The sequence below is a fragment of the Lytechinus variegatus genome, chromosome 18 (genome assembly GCF_018143015.1).
Source record: "Lytechinus variegatus isolate NC3 chromosome 18, Lvar_3.0, whole genome shotgun sequence".
Taxonomy (NCBI): Eukaryota; Metazoa; Echinodermata; class Echinoidea; order Temnopleuroida; family Toxopneustidae; genus Lytechinus; species Lytechinus variegatus.
The window spans coordinates 8315431-8336304 of NC_054757.1; the positions used below are offsets into that span (position 1 = coordinate 8315431).

The 20874-nt window shown below is 37.7% G+C and overlaps 1 protein-coding gene across 1 annotated transcript; it reads left to right on the forward strand.

Moving 5' to 3' along the window:
* Nucleotides 1-504: 504 nt before the first annotated feature.
* LOC121431869 (NAD(P)H pyrophosphatase NUDT13, mitochondrial-like) lies at nt 505-14596 on the forward strand. Its single transcript, XM_041629640.1, has 7 exons — nt 505-609; nt 2100-2581; nt 3408-3634; nt 5994-6119; nt 7497-7608; nt 11847-11998; nt 14124-14596. Exons 1-7 carry the CDS (start codon nt 596-598, stop codon nt 14280-14282), a joined length of 1272 nt encoding a protein of 423 aa, XP_041485574.1. The 5' UTR covers nt 505-595; the 3' UTR covers nt 14283-14596.
* The last annotated feature ends 6278 nt before the right edge of the window (nt 14597-20874 follow it).

Here is a 20874-nt window from a genome sequence, read left to right on the forward strand (position 1 = left end):
GGTATTTTTTATAACAAAACTAATTTGGTGATACAGAAAATAGTATTATATTTCACCATGGGTTCTCTCTCTCTCTGTCTCTTTCTTATTTTTGTTGGTCGGGAAAATTTTGGGGGTCCATGAAACCCCAAGAACCCCCCCCCCCCCTATCTGTACGCCAGTGCCAGTGCACAATTGAGAAAGAAAAAAAAATCATCCCGGAATTATAAAGGCCGGCCGGGAGAAGTTACGTAGGGGCCAATCTAGATGCACGGATGCACGGGAAAGGAGGGATAAATAAGGGATACCTCAAAAAGGGGCAATAAGAAACTTGAAATCAAGGTAGACTTGAATTAGCGAAAATGCTAGTGGAAAAAACTTCATTTGAAAATGAAGAGAAAGGAAAAGAGAGAAAATATTGATCGTGTACCTTTCTTTCAGTACCATGCAAATGGCACGTGCGCATATTTCAAAACGACTGAAGTGAAAACTAACCAACAGTTAGCGGACTGATGTGATTCTTGCTGCCAAGTAGAGCAAAGAATTAGAAAACTCGTCTGTTTGCAAGATTTTACGTCGAAACATAAGTAATATATGATTGGCGCTACTTATCTTCATGAACTTGAAATTGTGAGTATGCAACTTTTGTTATTGTTTCTTGCTTTGCTTTGAAAGTTCGGATCGGTTAAGGTTTGTTTATGCCGCGATTGGGTCGATCGATCCCGCACTCTCATCCCAGGCCCAGCCGGACCGTCCCGTGCCAGGCAGGCAAGCGCAAGCGATGGCTCTATCTTCAGTATCGCCCTATCTTTTGCGCGGTGGGTTAGCTGCAAAGTGCAAGGCATGTGCATGTTTGGTAATGACTTTCAGAATGCTAATGCAATTTCTAATCTTTATTTGACTATAACAAAAAGGAAAAAAAATGAATGAAAGAAGAAAAGAAAAAGGAAAAGAAATGTAAGTAGCTATAGCTAGGGCTACAAGTACAACTGCAAACTTGTTAAAGAAAGATTGAAGGAAAGACGAGAACAAAAGGTATGGGATTGGGAGAAAGATGAGAACAAAAACTTAAAGGAAAGAATGAAGAGAGGAGAAGACAAAGGGGAGAAAGGAAGAAGAAGAAAAGAAAGAATGAATAGGAGAATGCAGGAAAGAAAGAGAAACGAACAGAACTTCAGAAAAAAGGGGGAAAGGAAGGAAAGAAAAGAAGGACAAAATTAGCTTAGTGAAAGTATGGGAGAAAGATGAGAAAAAAGGAAAGGAAAGAAAAAAGATAAAAGGAAGAAAGAATGAAGGAATGCAGGAGAGAAAAAGAAGGAAGAAACTAATGAAAGTACTGGGAAAAGACGAGAAAAAAGAAAAATAGAAAAAAAAATAAAGAATGAATAGAAGAATGAAAGAATGCAGGGAAGAAAAAAAGGAACAAACAGAACTCAGAAAAAAGAGGAAAAGAAGGAAGAAATTAATGAATCGGAAAGTATTGGAGAAAGATGAGAAAAAAGAAAGGTAGAAAAAAAAGACAAAGGGAAGAAAGTAAGAAAAAATAAAAGAAAGAATGAATAGAATAATGAAGGAATACAGGAAAGAACATAACTAAAGAAGAAAGGGGAAAAGAAAGAAAAAAAAAGAAGGAAGAAACTAATGAAAGTATGGGAGATGAGAAAAAAAAGAGAGAAAAAAAGAGTATAGCCAGTTTAAAAAAAGTGTACAGCCTTTTAGGCCGTGAATTGATCTAGTTTTTTAAGGGCATCATATCCTGGCCATCGATTGATTTATTTAAATCCATGTAGACCTATTTATTATTATTTCATACAAAATTCATTAGCATAACCCATAAAATTTGATTAAATGTGAGGTAGAAAGTCCCCTCAAACATACCCAGATGGCAGCAAAGAGTATCTAGAACCCCAGTGCTTCCAGGGACCGTGGCCACTACTAGACTTTGCACCCACGCTTTTGTCTGTGGTCATGACGTGCGCAACACGTAATTTTCTTTTAAAAAATTTCAGGCCCTTGGCACCCCTGAGCAATATCACTTGAAACATATTTCTTACATTGTAAAACTATATCCTTTTGTACAATCCAGATGTAAACAGTAAATGATTCTTTCTCAATTCCAGGACCAGATACCAAGAACTCACCATGTTTCAGCTGCTAACCAGCTCGTTGATGAAACGGACATGTACATGTTTTCAGACATGTATAGGAGAACAGCGAAGACAAGCAAAAATCCTATTTGGTATCAACTGTAACAAAGCTATTAGTACTCAACATTTGAGGTCTTTCACTTCTGCATGCCTTCAGAAATCTCAACTCGCATGCTTCAATGCATTGCATACAAGTCCAGTACTAGATTCGATTGGAAGGTTGCAACATGGACAAACTACTGCAACAACAGCTGCAAGCTGTAGTCACTCACAACATCGTCACAAGTCACAGTATGTTGCTGGTGCTAGGTATGTGGAGATGCTGAAAGAAAATGATGAAGTTTGTGAAAAAGCATTAAGAACAGGGCAGTTTGCAGTGTTTTATGATCTGAGGGCTTTCATAGAAGGGGACAAGATGTCAAAAAGAATAAAACTTGCTTGGAGAGGGGCTGATGGTAAGTTTTGAATTAGGGCCACGTAAGATAAAGTTTAAGAGATTTAATGTGCAGATGGCTTTCAGTATGATCTCTGTCACATTTGGGTTGGGGTGTTATGGTCTATTACTTCTAACTTTCGTCTTTTAAGCAGAGGGTCATAGGTTTGAATCCCAGATGGGGTGTGTTTTCCTTCACCAATGAAATTACCCAGGTGAGGTGAATAGTCACTTGGTAGGATTATTTCCTTGAATGCAGCACTGGAAAGGCAAAAATTCTTAAGGCCTTTGATATTCAAGGCCAGGGTTCATAGGCCAGTCAATGAAAGCCCTGGTAACCATTTACTTGTTCTGGTAATATATTTGTTCAAAAAAAAAAACATCCACACCGGTCTGGCCAACAACAGCAGCTAAGGAAAAATTAAATTTAATTCACCTTAAGGTAACCAATGTTATAAGGGAAAATAGAACAACCTAAGTGAAATGTAGTGAAGAATGTTACGTAAAAGAACCAGATGTGAGGTTAGAATGAATGAGCACATCTGAATAGAAAAAGAATGAAGATGTTTAGAGAAATAGGACAGTGAGTGACCGATGATAAGATGAATCAAGAATATAAAAGTAAGCTTTAGAACATTCCAAACTGGTCTGAACTGAATACCTAACTTAATGAATAGAAATTAACAATAGAAAATCCAAACGAACAAACAACCTTCCTACACTGCTGGTACCTTGCTCTTCTTTCCAAGAGTATCGATTGAAACCTTTGTATTAACTTGCTGTAATGGAATGTCGTCAAGCTATCTTTAATTTGACACTACAGTAACTTGCTCTGTGCTGTCTTGTAGACATGAAAGAAGTCCTTGAGTTAGTTGAAGGCTTGGAACTCACAGATGCAGTACTACTCAATTCCACCAGAAATGATCTGGATCAACCCGCCAGGTTTGCTATCAACATTCCCAAAGCTGATGACACACTTCAGCAATCGTTGGAAAGGTTGATGGAAGCCGAGACAATCGGAATCAGGAGGGCGCTCTTCACTCTTGGCAGGGGAAATATCCATGAATATCTTCAGGTTTGTTCTTCAGGATTGCCAGTGGGTAGTCATCATGTTTATTTTTGTAAGCCTAGAGCCCAGGGCCCCACCTTACAAAGGGTTACGATTGATCCAATCAATTATAACTCTATGAAAATCCATCAATGTCATAAATTTTTCTACCGGAAATTTGCATGATGTCCTTTTTGTCTCACCTGCATAGCAGAGTGAGACTATAGGCGCTGCTTTTCTGACGGCGGCGGCGGTGGTCATCATAACTTAAGAAATATATGGACCTAGGTCATTAAACTTGGACATAAGGTTGATCAAGTATCACCAAACATCCTGCATGAGTTTCACGTCACATGACCAAGGTCATTTGGGGTCAATGAACTTTGGCCAATTTGGGGGGTATCTATTGAATTACAATAAAAACTTTAAAAGTTTTTGGATCTGATTCATGAAACTTGGACATAATAGTAATCAAGTATCACTCAACATCCTGTGCAAGTTTCAGGTCACATGATCAAGGTCAAAGGTCATTTAGGGTCAATAAACTTTGGCCGAATTGGGGGTATTTGTTGAATTACCATCATAACTTTGAAAGTATGTTGGTCTAGTTCATAAAACTTACATAACAGTAATCAAGTATCACTGAACATCCTGTGCGCATTTTAGATCACATGACCAAGGTTAAAGGTCAATGAACTTTGGCCATAATGGGGGTATCTGTTGAATTACCATCATAACTTTGCAAGTTTATTGATCTGACTTTTGAAACTTGGAAATAAGAGTAATCAAGTATCACTGAATATCCTGTGCAAGTTTCAGGTCACATGATCAAGGTTTAAAGGTCATGTGAGGTCAATGAATTTTGGCAACATTAGGGGTATTTGTTGAATTACCATCCTATCTCTGTAAGTGTATTGGACTAGTTCATAAAACGTGGAAATAAGAGTAACCAAGTATCACTGAACATCTTGTGCGAGTTATAGTAGTTTTCAAAATAAGCACTGCTGCTATGTTGAATCGCGTGATGCAGGTGAGACGGCCAGAGGCATTCCACTTGCTAAACAAAGAGAAGCCCCAGGAATTTTCAAGAAAACAATGACTGCATGAATATACATCATAGCTATAAAATACTTTGAACAAGCATTCATAATCGATGTTGACATTGCTGGCCATCCATAGTTGCGATTGATCGGATCGATCGCAACTCTTTATAAGATGGGGCCCTGTTATGAAATTGTGACTTTACCACCATCCTGGGGTGAGGGTGAAGTTGTAAATATTAAAGGGCCGATATTGCATTATTAAAGGCTGATACATTGAAATTGAAGCATGAAAATTGTTCTATCGTGTATGCAAATTATCTTTAGCTGCAGTTTTTATTGTACTTTTGTAGCTTGGAAATCTCTTTTAGCAAGCATCCACATGGAAAATTTGAAATTTATAAAACTTGATTGGGAAATGCAATCACAAGTGTTCAAACAGGAGAAATGAAGGCATTGAGCAAGACCATATGTCCCCTCCACTAAAATTGAAAAAAAAAATATGGAGATTTATCAAGAATTATCTAACATAATTCTAAGAGATTTAAAAGGAAAAGTTGGATACATACCAAAATATGGTTTTATTCCGTAAAAATTTCGAGTGTGTGTAATTCCCAATAGCATTGGTATATTTAGTCAGAAAAATGAATACCCAATACTCTTGGAGAGTAGACTAGTCGTAATATCGGTTGATAGAAAAGAAGAAAAATAAGAAGAAAAGCAAAGGAAACAGAAGAAAAGAAAGAAAAAAGAAAAGAAAAAAAACATGAAAAAGGAAAAAACAAAAAAGACAAAGAAGACTACAGAAAAGAAAAGGAAGAAAAAAGAAAAAAAAAATTAAAAGAGAGAGAAGGAAAAAAGGAATGGAAAAAAATATATAATAAGCTACTGAAAATGAACAAAAGCTGTGGCAAAAATAGTCGATCCTGACTGGTTGCCAACCAAGGAAAGAAGAAGAAGAAGATAACCAATATGAAACTCATGGCTTTCAACAATTCCTGCTAGCTCAGTGAGTATGGTGACAGAATGGAGATGCTTCGTTCTGCAGCGAGAGGTTCGAATCCAAGTACCCACCGGAAGTAAGGAAAAAAAAAGAAGAAAAAAAGAGAACGAAAGAAGGGGGTTTTGGAGAAGTATTTTTTTAATTTAGTGGAGGGGACATAAGGGAGTCTTTCCAAGCTTGATTAGGAAATGCAATCACATGTGTTCAAACAGGAGAAATGAACATCTCATTTGAATGCAGGGTCACTTGTAATGCACAAAAATTGGACCCCACGTACATGTTGCTCACATGCTCTACATGTACCTTCATAATTTGTTTTATCTTTTCGCTATTGTTTTAATAGGCCTATGCCTTGCTGCAATGGCATTCTCTTCAAGCATTCTGTTCGAAGTGCGGGGCTAAGAACAAGACAAATCTTGCTGGAAGCCGCAGGATCTGTTCAAGCTGCTCTGAAGTTCATTATCCAACGGTAGGATGTATTATACAACTCCCAAGAATGTTCTGTAATCTGATTGGTCCAAATTGAATCACATGATATTCAGCGACTCGCACTATTGCATTCAAAATGCACTATCCTGCACTCTGACGTCATACCAAAAGTACTATCCTGCGAGGTCTGGAATCATCTAGAAATATCTAGAATTTAGATCAAATGTTGCATTCGGGGCAACTCAGTATCATGGGGAAGGAGGGGGTTGTATAAAACAAACAATGCACGCATTCTTGTGCATAAAGGACCTAAATAAAGAACTCTGTGCTCGACTCGCCAAATGGATATACCGCACTTGGTCCTGCGGACCTTGTGCAGTATATCCATTGGCTTTTCTCGCACATCGTTCATTATTTGGCCCTGCTTGCATGCGCTTACGTGCATTTTTTGTATATTATTCGATCCTTATTCAAACCTTCAAAATTGGTGAGTTGGCCCAAATTTTCTTTCTCTATTTTGAGTGAACAATGTAGTTAAACTTCGCGACATCTTCACATTTTCTGGCAGCCAAGTTGATTATCTATTGATGTGACGTGTTTCCACGCCTCCTCTCAGAGGCTCACACAGGCTAGGTTAGCCTATTTTACCCACTTGTCTGCACAGTATAGCCTATAGAGATGGACCAATATGCTACATGCATTTCCAGGCACATTTTATGGAATATTTAAGCCTTATTTTTCACTATTTAGGCAATTTTGAGGTAAGTTTTGAGCAATGTCTGTGATAATAATTCTAATAAAGAATATATTAAGGTAATGCTTGTTAGTAGAAATGCTGTTTTATTTTTATTTTTTTGTCCTACCTAATAAAGACTCCGATATTTGTATGATTGACTGATGATGTAATGGAAGGAATTAGGTATGGGCTCTCTTTTTTTTTGAGGTGGAACTTAATAGCAAGCTGGAAAATATTCTTGGAAAAATTGTTTGAAAATCTACAAAATATGTTTCGATTCTTAAATTGGAACATATGAGTTGTATTTAGCACTATGCATTCATTAGGAGTCACCTTGGATTTGGCACGGAACCTTTAAGCAAAACACTAAACCATTCTGACCCGATTGTAAGGTAAACTTTAAGCCAAATAATGCGCAATATATGTGTCCATCTGTGCACTATGTGTATGACTCTTCATACATGTATGCAAATTTGTATATAACCCGCAAGTCAGACTTAGCCAGATGGTGGTTGACTTAGATTAAAACAAAATACTTTGCAAAAAATAATCAGTTGAATACCAAAGATGATTAAGTATTTTACAAAGCAAAATACTGAGTGAAATACTTCAAATTCTGGTGTAAGTATCACATTGAATAACAGTCTGGTGTCTAAATCATTGATTTATTTGTGTTTCCAGATGAAACCAATAGTCATCACCTTGGTTACCAATGGTGACAGATGTTTGGTTGCTAGGCAACCGCAGTTTCCACCCGGGATGTACAGTGCATTGGCAGGATTCTGTGATATGGGTAAGTAGGGTTGGTACTAGTTGGAGTACTTGGTTTGGTTCCGTGTCTGTCTTTCTATTTCGATTTGCCATTCTGTCTTGTCTCTCTTATTCGTACTTTGTTTTCATTTAAGAATGTGAGGAAGAGACTGTCGGATTTTCAATCATAGCAGTTATACCCTCGCGCAAGGCATTATAATAATAATAGCCAATTTTTATAAAGCGCTTTTCCCAGAATGGCCCAAAGCGCGTTACAGCATATTATTACCCCGGTCATTGGATTCATTTCAATCCCGCACGAAAAGTGCACAATTTCCACTCCCTGGGGAGCATTCCTTGCATTCATCGCAGCCTCATTATGGCGCTGGCATTCACTCAAGTTGTCTAGTCTTTCAGAAGAGACGTTAAGCTGTCGGTTATTTGTTAGCGAGAGCCACACTGTGCACGTTAAAGAACCGACCTCTTAGTTCAGAAAGAGTACAGAATTTTTGTGGTGAAGTTTAATTTTCTCCATTTACTGTGTAAATCAATCCATAGAACATATAAGTAACATTTAGAAAAAGATTCCTACCATAATTTTACAGGTTATTATTCAGACACTTATATTGCACATTGTGTTGGTAGTGTCATCAAACCTCAATAAAAAATTCAGTCAGTCAGTCCGTCATTCTTTCTGTCTTGCCTATCTTTCTTTGTCTCTATCTGTCTGACTAAATGGCGGTCTCTCTATCTCAACTCTGTCTCTCTCCTTCATACTTTCTCTGTCACTGTCTTTCTGTATGTGTGTGTGTGTCCTTTCATTCGTACTGTTTACGAGTCTATATGACCTGAATTCACAAAGGTGGTTTTGAAAACCCACGGTTGAATCCATGGTTTATGCTGATTTCCTGTATAAATTACGCTTAATTTAGTGCGTACCAGGCGCGTGTTTAAAAATGTCAGACGGTGATGCGCGCTTTTGTCACAGTGCACCAAATTGACGCCTGTTGCCGTAGTTATCCACGCTATTTTATTCACAAGTCCACTGTTTTTATTCACGAGTCCACTCTTCAAAGAGTGGACCCATGAATAAAATCTAACCATGGTAACAGGCGTCAATTTGGCGCACTGACAAAAGCGCGCATCAGCATTGGACATTTTTCATACACGCACCCGATACGCGCTAAATTAAGCGTAATTATACAGGAAATCTGCATGAACCATAGATTCAACCGTGGGCCTACATATGTATGTGTGTGTGTCCTCTCATTCATACTGTTTTTCTCTTGTCTCTTTCTCACTCTCTCTTTCTATCTCCATTTCCATTCTTTTGGTTAGCTGCTGTCTTCAGGTTGAAGGTAATCTCTCATCCCTCTTAGTCCTGTCTCTATTTCTCATCTCTGCTTACCCTGCAGCTACTAACTTTTTTTGTCTCAGCGAGACTATAGGCTCCGCTTTTCTGATGGCAGCGTCGTCAACATTGAATTCTTAAACAAGGTTAAGTTGATGTAACTTTGAAAATAATTGGACCTATTGCGTGAAATTTGGACAAAAGAGTAATCAAGTATTACTGAACATCCTGCCTGAGTTTCTGGTCACATGATCAAGGTCAATGAAGTTGGCCATGTTGGGTGTATCTGTTGAGTTGCCATTATAATGATGAAAGTTTATGGATCTAGTTCATGAAACGTAGAAATAAGGGTAATCAAGTAGCTCTGATCATCGTGCATGAATCTTAGGTCACATGACCAAGGTCAAAAATCATTAAGGGTCAATGAACATAGAAATTTTTATCATAAGAAGGGTGTTTTTGTGAATAACTATTCTGCAGTTTTCAAATCAGCACTGCTGCTACATTGAATCACGTAATGCAGACGAGACTGCCAGAGGCATTCATCTTTTTTTTCATTTCACATTTGTTCTCTATCTCTCTTATAATCTTTGTGTTTGCCTTCCTACTTCTTACCCCCTCCCCCTTTGGCCTTCCTGCTTCTTACCTACTCCCCCTTTGGCCTTCCTGCTTCTTACCCCCTCCCCCTTTGGCCTTCCTGCTTCTTACTCCCTCCCCCTTTGGCCTTCCTGCTTCTTACACCCTCCCCCTTTGACCTTCCTGCTTCTTACTCCCTCCCCTTTGGCCTTCCTGCTTCTTACCCCCTCCTCCTTGACCTTCCATCTTCTTACTCCCTCCACCTTTGACCTTCCTGCTTCTTACTCCCTCCCCCTTTGGCCATCCTGCTTCTCACTCCTTCCCCCTTTGGCCTTCCTGCTTCTCACCCCCTCCCCCTTTGACCTTCCTGCTTCTTACTCCCTCCCCTTTGGCCGTCCTGCTTCTTACCCCCTCCCCCTTTGACCTTCCTGCTTCTTACTCCCTCCCCTTTGGCCTTCCTGCTTCTGACTCCCTCCCCCTTTGGCCTTCCTGCTTCTTACCCCCTCCCCCTTTGACCTTCCTGCTTCTTACTCCCTCCCCCTTTGGCCGTCCTGCTTCTTACTCCCTCCCCCTTTGGCCTTCCTGCTTCTTACCCCCTCCCCCTTTGACCTTCCTGCTTCTTACTCCCTCCCCCTTTGGCCGTCCTGCTTCTTACCCCCTCCCCCTTTGACCTTCCTGCTTCTTACTCCCTCCCCTTTGGCCTTCCTGCTTCTTACTCCCTCCCCCTTTGGCCTTCCTGCTTCTTACCCCCTCCCCCTTTGACCTTCCTGCTTCTTACTCCCTCCCCCTTTGGCCTTCCTGCTTCTTACTCCCTCCCCCTTTGGCCTTCCTGCTTCTTACCCCCTCCCCTTTCTCTTCCTTTCCCTGCACTCTTTTCCTCTCTCGCACTCTCTGTCACTCTTTCTCTCGCTCACTGTCTCTTCATTTCTTGTTTTTCCTCTTCAGTAACAAGAATCTGTTCACCGACTGTCTTTTATGTCACCTCTCATTTATGCCTTTATTTTATTTTCTCCTTTCCGTTCTTTGCCACTCAGTTATTTAAACTAAAATATTTAAAATTAAAATTTTCTTGTCATAAGCCCATTTTATACTGTATTAATGCAATATTTTATCTGCAAGGGTGTGAGCCGGCTGTGGCTACTACAAGGAAATGCACAAATGTAAACTACAGTATGTAGTTTACATTTTCCTCATGGAAAAAGTTTGTGATTGCAAATTTCTGTAGTACATGTATTTCCTGAGCTCTGTAACACAAAGATCAGCTATTAACTGCTAAATTGTAAGAACAATTCTGTTTGGTTCCTAGTCAGTCTACAGAGCGAAATGCGCATGCAACTACGATTTTGATAGGCCATTTAATTTAGCCATTAATTTCTAATCTTCGAGTTACGGGACCATGATCAATTAGAAATTGCAATTTAAAGATCTTGTAGATTGTATTACATGTAACTTAGAATAGGCCATCCAAAGCTGATACATTGTTACTCCATAAAAACAGCAAAACCAGAAATCATTTCCTGTTTGTTACCAAGCAATAGCCCAAAATGTTCTACAACTTCAAGCTATGAAATTGACAATGGTTTATGACAATTTCTGCCAAGCAAAAAGAAGTCAAAGGTCTCCACCATAGAAGGGAAATCTTTCTCCCTCCCCACACCCCCTTCTGACATGCCTATTTTAATTTCTGGCTTTGAAAATATTAAAGGTCAAGTCCACCTCAGAAAAATGTTGATTTGAATCAATAAAGAAAAATCAGACAAGAACAATGCTGAAAATTTCATCAAAATCGGATGTAAAATAAGAAAGTTATGACATTTCAAAGTTTCGCTGATTTTCAACAAAATAGTTATATGAACAAGCCAGTTACATCCAAATGAGAGAGTCGATGATGTCACTCACTCACTATTTCTTTTGTTTTTTATTGTTTGAATTATACAATATTTCAATTTTTACGAATTTGACAATTAGGACCTCCTTGCCTGAAGCACAAAATGTTAAAATAATGGAATTCCACGTGTTCAGGGAGGAATGAAACTTCATTTCACATGACAATGATGAGAAAATAAAAATATTTCATATTTCATATAATAAAATACAAAAGAAATAGTGAGTGAGTGATGTCATCAACTCTCTCATTTGGATGTCACTGGCTCGTTCATATAACTATTTTGTTGAAAATAAGCGAAACTTTGAAATGCCATAACTTATTTTACATCCGATTTTGATGAAATTTTCAGTGTTATGCTTGTTGAATTTTTCTCTTTTTATTCAAATCAAGTTTTTGTTGGGGTGGACTTGTCCTTTAATATCTGGCTTTGAAAATGTTAAATCTTTCCAATTTGTCTGTAATAAAGGTGAAACATTGGAGGATGCCGTGAGGCGAGAGGTGGCGGAGGAGGTTGGTCTTGAAGTCAAAGACATTACATACTGTTCTTCACAACACTGGCCTATCCCAAGCAGTGGTCTCATGCTCGGATGCTATGCCTCGGTAAAGGAAGATGATCAGGTACTTTGAAATACAGGCGGAGTCTAAAAAACCAGCCTTCCATAAGTCAACGTATTAATGCATTTCTGTCTTGCATGCATAGCAGCGAAGGCAGCATTCCATGTTTTACAGACTAAAGATTTAAACCATAATAAGACGGGGGAGGGAGGGGGGGTGGGTGGGGGGGCAGCTTCGGCCCCTCAACATTTTTTTTTAATAAATCTGTAATGCGTAAAGCTAGTGCCACACAAGCCTTGAAATAAGCATCTGCAGACCGGGCTCACGGGCATTTTACAGGAACCGGGGGCAATTTTAAAAAAAAATACATAACGGTGAACCACACTCCAAAATTGTTTATAGTAAGCGCAGCTCCAGCAATTTTTTTATTAGTACATGAATAGCATGATAACAGGCTTATTCAAACATTTAAGAAATCAGATTTAAATGTTGAAGTGTGTTTTGACACCCTTACTCCACATCCCCTTTACAACCACACACACATGGGCTTATTTATTTTTCATCTTTAATGAACCAGGAACAATGAACCCCCCCAAAAAAAAAAAAAAATCTTTAAGGTTTTATTCATGGTTAGAATCATGGGTGTGGGTGAGTGTTTGTGTGTGAGGTGCACTTGGATTGCATACAAATTATGTTAAAGAAATGAAGAAATTAAATCAATATCTAACTCAGTAAATTCAAATTTCAGAACATAGCCACAGGCTATATGTACATGTATTGTAGGTTCATGTATCTTAAGTTTTCACAAGTTATTTGAAAACGCAGATCTCCACAGAAAATGCCTTTCATTCTCCGAGAGTCTAAATTAGGTGGAAATGTATTTATTAATAACTTAAATATTCATCACAATGAAGAAATCATAAAGTTTTTCGACAGTTTTCACAAATTAACATGAAATCTAAACTCTATCTGAAACATAAAATCACCATCACTTTGATAGGCCATTACTGATAGAATTCTCACCCAGAGCTCTGGCAAAGAACATGAGCTCAAACTGGCTAGCTAACAGCATACAAGTACCACACTCAAGTGCATGGCGTCCTCCTATTTTGTTTGTTTGATGGAGCCTTGTTTGATGATTTATTGTCTGATATTTACCTCTCTCAAAGAAAGAAATTAAAAAGCTATAAGCTAAGTGATTTTGGATTATTAAGGCTCCGTTTTGACAAGCAAAGTCAGCAACTGTGAGGATAAAAGACTCGCATATCGTATGTGCTCTGAACAGGGATTTATCTCCTGTGCAATTCGAATGACTATATCACAGAATTGGGATATCCCAACTGTAAATGTGTGCATTAGAAATTGCACATGAAGAAGTATGGAAAAACTGGAAGCACGCGCCTACATGTATTACAGAAAAAAAGACGGACGTAGCTCACTTTTTATGGTACTGAAAAAAAGACGCACTAGACAATTTGAAACTGTGCTTCTCGTAAATTGAAAGTTACTTGATTTTGGCTTTTCAGATATTTAAATTACATGTATGATATCAGATATGGCTTCACTGTTCACTCACGGCGGGCGCAATTACTTGGAAAATATTTGCGCCCGGTCGACAAAATTTTGATGATTTGGGGGCTTTATGGACGCAATTGCTGGCTTTATGAGCACGAATTTGCGCTCAGCGCCCGTTTATTTCAAGGCTTGGTGACACACCATGCCATGTCTTGTTTCTTTCAAGTCTTGCGCAACTTTTGAGACCAAATTTGTGACCCCCTGGTATGAAATTACGCAACGTTCTGTAAGTGCCTGTCAGACCCAAAATTGCTCAATAACGTGAATTTGTGTGCAAATCCTATGCAAATTTGTGTTAAGCCAAAAATTAATAAATGTTTCATTATTTTTTGTAAACTAAATTAACTTCATCTCATTTATGGTCAGGATTCAGTTGCCGATATCCATATCAAATACAAAAGGTGAAAGATCAATGAAATACATTAATTTAAAAACAATAAAATACATAAAGGAATTGTCATAGTTTAATTTTTTCAAGTACATGTACTGGGATCAGAATCCTACAAAGAGTCTGAACAAAAAGAATAGCAGATTAGGGTCCTTATTTTGTTAATAAAAGCAAGCTTTTGATATTATGCAATAACTATCGCTCTGTGCTCCATCTGTCTTTTAGATCTTGATTGACAAGAATGAACTGGAGGATGCTAAGTGGATGGACAGAGAGGAAGTACACCATATACTACAGCAGCCGCCGGGTCAAAGTTCACCATGGTTCCCTCCGAGGCATGCCATCGCACACCACCTGATCTCAGGATGGGTGTCCAAGAAATGATCATCCCCTTGCCAGTGTTTACAAGTCTTCCTTTTCCAACGGTATTCTAGTTCAACTCAAGTATCTAGTAATTATTTGTGCAATTTTGCTTCAGTATGGTCTTCACATGTCTTGTACGTTTTTTTTTTTGGGGGGGGGGAAGAGGGAGTTAAAGTTTTTGAAATGGGTTTGTGAAAATTTTCCTGGCAAATCCGAAATGAGATTTATGGTTGAGTGAAACGGTGTACATGCATGTGAAAAATTCTCCATGCAAAGCCAATTTTTTTTCACAAATTCAGAGAGTTACTTATTATCAATCCTGTAGAACGGATGCCAGAGTTCCGGCTATAGCCGGAATTCCGGCTTTTTAATTTTTTTGACCTTAAGTTGCGGCTGGTCGAGTTTTCTCAGGCTGGATAGAACTGTCAACGGCCAGATCTGGCCATTCAATGAGATGTCTTTGCTCCGTACGGCCGTTACAATGTACCTTAGCTATTAAGTGCAAGAAAAAAATCCTGTGATATAATGGAATTAGACTGTCTCGTAGACCATGGGCCAAGGCATGTTTTCTTGCTTAGTTTTTGAGTTCCGTGGTCCACACCTGGAAAGAACCTAAATATGAGCTAGATATGTTAGAAATATGTATCTGAACCAAAAATCACCTCTTCCCACGCTTGAAATTTGTACGATAATTCAAAATGGCCGAAAACAAAGAAAAAGTTAAAAATCGGTTGCTAGGGACATTTTTACCCTAGCAATGATATAAAGGGATGCAATTTATTGGATTTTTTAAAGCTAACATGATTCCTGGGCCTGAAATTGACGTGCTAGTTTTAGATAATCAATTAAAACATCATATAGGGATCTAAAATTGAATTAATTAAAGTCTTAATTACCAAGGGCATTCCCGCTATGTACAAAAATGTATATTTTCAATACACGTACTTAAGTACTATGGTGATGCGAGAGAATATTGTTTGGAAGTGATTTTAAAATGTATTAAGCCCCTTCCAGTCCTCTCCACCCCTCCCCCTACACATCCTCCACCCCAACCTCCCCCCACCCACCATCTACACAATCAGTGAAGATACCTGTACATGTAATTTCAAAGTCAACATGCTAGTTCTCTTATTCACCCCCACACACCTGAAGATCAATTACTCATGCTACAATTATATGCACACCTCTTTCATACGCAAACAGAAATATACACACCCACCCACAACCACACAAACACACATAAACACACCCACATACACATTCAACCACACACATAAGCCCTCACATTCCAAAGCACATATATGTTGTGTATTCCCTTTGAGGTATGTCATATGTAAAAGAGGTAAAAGGGATGATTTCATTCAATTTAATAAAATGCTCTAACTCTATAAGTTTGTTCACTAAAGAAGATTCTTATTTCGTAGAGACACAATACACGTCTAGCCATGCTTTAAAATGCACACTATATTTTTAGTTAAATTGTACAATTATCTCACTCCACACAAAATGACTCAAGAGGCAAAAAGAAGTGGATTTCCTTTCTATCTTTTGTTTAATCAATTGTCCCAAAACCATTTCCAAAATATGATAAAAATAAATGGGATAAATGGGATGTTGACAATCAAAGCCAAAGAGAAGAATGTTTGAGTATTCAAATTTCCAAAATACAATTATTAACATGTAAGATAAGCCTCCTGAAATGTGAATTACAAAACTTTTAGTATGCAAATTATAACCCAATGACTTAAAAGAACAAAATTGTGTATTAAGGCAACATTGCATTTTCGCTCTGAAATGAAATTTGCTGGTGGCTGCATCCACGTTATGTTATGAAAGCCCCATTCACATTATTAATTGAGGTGTTGATATTGGTCTAAGTAAATGAAATTCACTATCAGGAAGCGCAATGTTTAGAATAATATTGTGAAGTGATCGAGCTTCAGCAAGGTCGAAAACGCCCGCCTGAACACCGAGTAAAACAAAGTAATTATACATAACCTAAAACTTAACAAATGTTTTCCAAAAAGTGGTGAAAAGGTCGGGTGGAATGACCTTGCGGCTCACTTTGTGTGTGCAACCAGGCTTAGCTCGCATGACATCTGAAATGAAAGTTATTGTTAGGAGTGGTGAAATGAAAAAAAACAGGCATTAATATTACATGAATGTAAATTTCATAAAACTTTGTCACATTGTCCATGAAGTGTGTATGCTGGAGTCAGTAATCAATAAACAGACAAAACCAAAATTTTGTATATATTAATTCACTCTGTTGAATAGGCCCAACTATTTAATATGTTTAAATCCCAAAACTGCTTCTACAAGGAACAGGTTTACTGAGAATTGGTGCATATCAGTACAATAGGATTGTTCAAATTACCTTTCCACTATGAAATCAGATGCTACTAATGTAGCTCCTTCCTTGATATCTAATATTCCACCCTGGATGATTTCTGAACCAGTAACTGATTTTACACTAAGAACATATAAAAAGGGTTTTACAAGTGATTTAGTTTTCCTAAATAAATTTGGAGAAATAAGACATACATGTAAATATAGTAATTATCGTGCAATCTATACAGATGGATCAAAACACCAGAATAAAGTAGGTGCGGCTTGTATAAGTGGTCCCATACAAAGACAAGTTAGATTGCCAGATAGCTCTTCCATATATACTGCTGAGTTATTAGCTTTGAAAATGGCTTTAGATGTTATAGAAAACTGTGTCGGTAGACGTTTTGTTATTTATACAGATTCTTTGTCTTCTTTAACGGCATTACAAAGTAGAAATCATAAACATCCTTATATTGTTCAGTTATTGGAAACTCTGTATAAAATCAATACACTAGGTAAACGAATAATATTTGTTTGGATACCAAGCCATACAGGTATTCAAGGTAATGAAAAAGCTGATAAGTTAGCTAAAGAAGCTTTAGATCTGGATATAACAGAAGTACAGATACCTTACACTGATCTAAAATCAAAGGTTAATACTTATATTAGAAATAAATGGCAAACATCATGGGATCTAAATCCTAATAATAAACTCCATCAACACCAACCAAGACTTGAATCACAAAATACCCTTCCATTAGCTAAACGACGCGAAGACATTGTATTGACCCGTGCTCGTATTGGACATTCTCACTTAACACATGCTTATTTATTTGCAGGAGAAAATCCACCTCAATGCATATCATGTAATTGTACACTTACAATTAAACACATCCTCATTGAATGTGCTGATTTTACACATATTCGTACTAACTTTTATGATGTTCCTGACCTTAAGACATTATTTAGAGATATTTCACGATTATGTATTGTAAATTTCCTAAAGGAGATCAATCTTTTTATTGGATTTTAGGTGGGAAACTGTTCGAATCCCAATCACAACAGGTATACCCTTGGGCAAGGTATTTTATTACAATTGTCTAGTCTTTCGGAGGAGACTCTAAGCCGTCGGTCCCGTGTAAAGGAGAGTCACACCATTTGCACATTAAAAAACCTACTCCTTCTTTCGTAAAGAGTAGGGAAGTTATCCCGGGGAAGTAGTTAACGTATTAATTTATTACTGATAATTACACATTTATAATCCTGTTCCTTTGTAAAGTTGCATTAGGATAATTTGTACTGTATTATAGTAACCTTTCCAGATTAACTGTCTGACACTTAAATGACACACATGTGTTGATAGTGTCGTTAAATTTTTATCAATCAATCCACTATGAAATCTGACTTATGAATCCTCGCATATAAGGGAAAAATGAATCAATATAATTCATTGTGGTGAGTAATGAGAACAGATATTTGATGATCACATCACTTCATCAAATTCCTCCTCAGAATCCTCATTGACATCATCCTCTCTGTCTGTTGTGGATGGCAAATTTGCACAATTAGTGCAAGTACACATATCAGTGTATGGCAAATTATTTTTAAGACAGGAACAACGACCCTGTGTGTATTGTGTCTTGTTGCATGAACAGTGAGAAAGCTCTAATACGCTGGCTGGTGCTGGTGGCAAAGTCATCCACTCTATGACATATGAACTAGGGAAGACAACATCTTCTGCAATCTCATTAACTGACAAATCTTCAACAAAAACCAAATCACTCAAATTACTATGAGAAGCCCTAAGAAATTTCAGGAATGGAAAGGTCTTCTGAAGTCTTTGCGTTAGGTTATGTGACTTGAAAGCTGGGATTTCTTTACCCTTTACCTCCTTTACACACTTCTTTAACAATGCAAGCAATTTCTGTAATCGTAACACCTCTAGTCCCTTTACTACTCTTAACTGTACAATTGACTCACAAAAATGATCATATGACCTCTTATACCTGTTGTCAATGGTTTCTTCTTTGGCTTTCTTCGTTAGGAACCTTGTGTAGTTCTGATAACAGCTCAAGTGATACCTCACTTCTAAAGCTACAGCGTCTTTGCCACGAATATCTATGAGAATTTTTTCATCTTCACGCATTTCTGCTGCGAGTGCTAATTTACCAGCAGAAATTGTTTCACATTGTGTTAATTTCTCCCTTTTCCTTTTCCTGGACACCTGTTCATAAATCCATTTTTCCCTTCTGCAAATGATACATCGTACCGGTAGAACGTTACACACCCGCGGAGGAATGTAATGATCATCCGTTTCCCTCGGTCGAAGCTGTCACTTCTTCTGAGATGGTTGCGGCTCCTGTATCTCTGTTTCTTCTGCCTCTGGTTGAACATCAGTGGGACTTGCAGCTGAATATTTTTAAGACAAACGAGAAAACGAGGAAAACAAAATAGTATTATTCCAGATCTAATTCTGAAGAAAATAATTTATTTGTATTTCACCTTCTCACCATATGTGCATCCTATCAAACTTAGTTGATAATTTTTCATCAATGTTTTCAAAAATGCTTTCTCAGGTTTTTTCATTCAACTCTTAAAATGAACTAAGTTTAGTTTAAGATTCCTCATATATTCAATGAAAGTTTGCTCAGGATGAAAATCAAACTCGGAATGCTGACTTTCTAATCCAAACATTTTTCAGTAACGAAGTGAATTAAAGTAAATTATAAATGGGAAGAACAAGCCAGGGACTGAAAAGGAAACTTTAAAACTAGGGTATACTGGCCAACTCACCTAACTACAACCCCTGTCAAGGAGTCTCTATGACTATGAAATACAAAACCCTGGCCTGAAATTCCCACAATAGGTGAGAATGGCCACACCAGTAATTTTGCAAGCAGTAAGGTCAAAAATTTAATCAAATTCTATATACCTTCATTAGCATTTTGGATTAATGGTCACTGGTCATTCCAGTAAATATTTTCATGATGACGTGATACTCTCTATTAATTTGCATGCATAATTTTTTTTAAAGAGTCATATACCTCTTTCTCTAATGTTAGGCTCTAAATCTAGTCACCTGTACCAAGGCGATTGAGTCCCAACACAAAAAACAGTGCATGGGGCTAACTTGATCAACAGTGAATGTGACCAAACTAGTGTGACATAAATCACCTTTATTCATGAAAATTTTATCAAAATAGTTTGAAAATAAGAAAAATTTACCTCGATATCCTGATTTCTCATGCTTCTTCCTTGCCCTCTGAATCTTAGTTTTATCAGCGAATCTTGCATAGCATGCACGATGAAATCCTACTGTGGTGGAGGCATGACATCTGGTGATAAAACCAGTTGCAAATTGTGCTTTTCGATCGCATTGGTAGCAAGGGCACCTTCCTTTGTATCAAATTCTTTCCATTGGTGACAACTGCTGATAAATTTTCTCCAACTTGTCTCAGAAAATGAGATAATAATAGTAGAATCGCCATCAACAATATTTTTGAGCACTCCATAGAGCAGTGCACTGTTGTTGTATGATGCACAATGCACATGACAGCATCTGTGATTGGTCATTTCCACTCACAGGTATAGTAGCCAAGCTATGATTGGCCATTTAAGGAGCAGGTATGACATCATTGTAGCATGCTGTCTGCTTGAGGCAGATATTTTTGCAACTTTATATCCAAATTTTAATAGCAAGTGCAAAATCTGGAGACGGGAACACAGACTATCATTCTAGAGATATACAGTAATTATGTTCTTGTAGACTTCATCAAGACATAAATATTTTAAGGCTCTGCAACATAAAAAATGCCCAAAACCTGATCTAAATTTTTGGGAAAATTATCCCTAAAATAGGCTCAGATTACATCAGAGACCATTTAGAACCCTAGAGCTTCCAGCTCAACTAGAGCTTTCACTCAACTATATGTTTGTGAGGCACATAATTGCATTTTCACTTGTTTGAAAACTTAACTATTACCTTAATTTCATTTACATCATCAACAATGTGAACAGCTTGGTCTAAAAAAATGCAAGTAAATAATTGAAATTTGAATGTGTGTATCTTTGATTTTTTTCTTGGTTTGTTTGAAGGAATTCATAATTTGAAAGGCGATTCCATGCTAGAAAAATCAGCCACTTTCACAACACTTTTCAACCTACTGTCCAAAAAAACGAGGAACTTCAATTTGTTTGATGGTAATAATGAAGTACTACTGGGAAGTCATGGAAAAGAATGGAATCCAACAAAAACATATTGTCCATGGAGAATAAGAGGTAA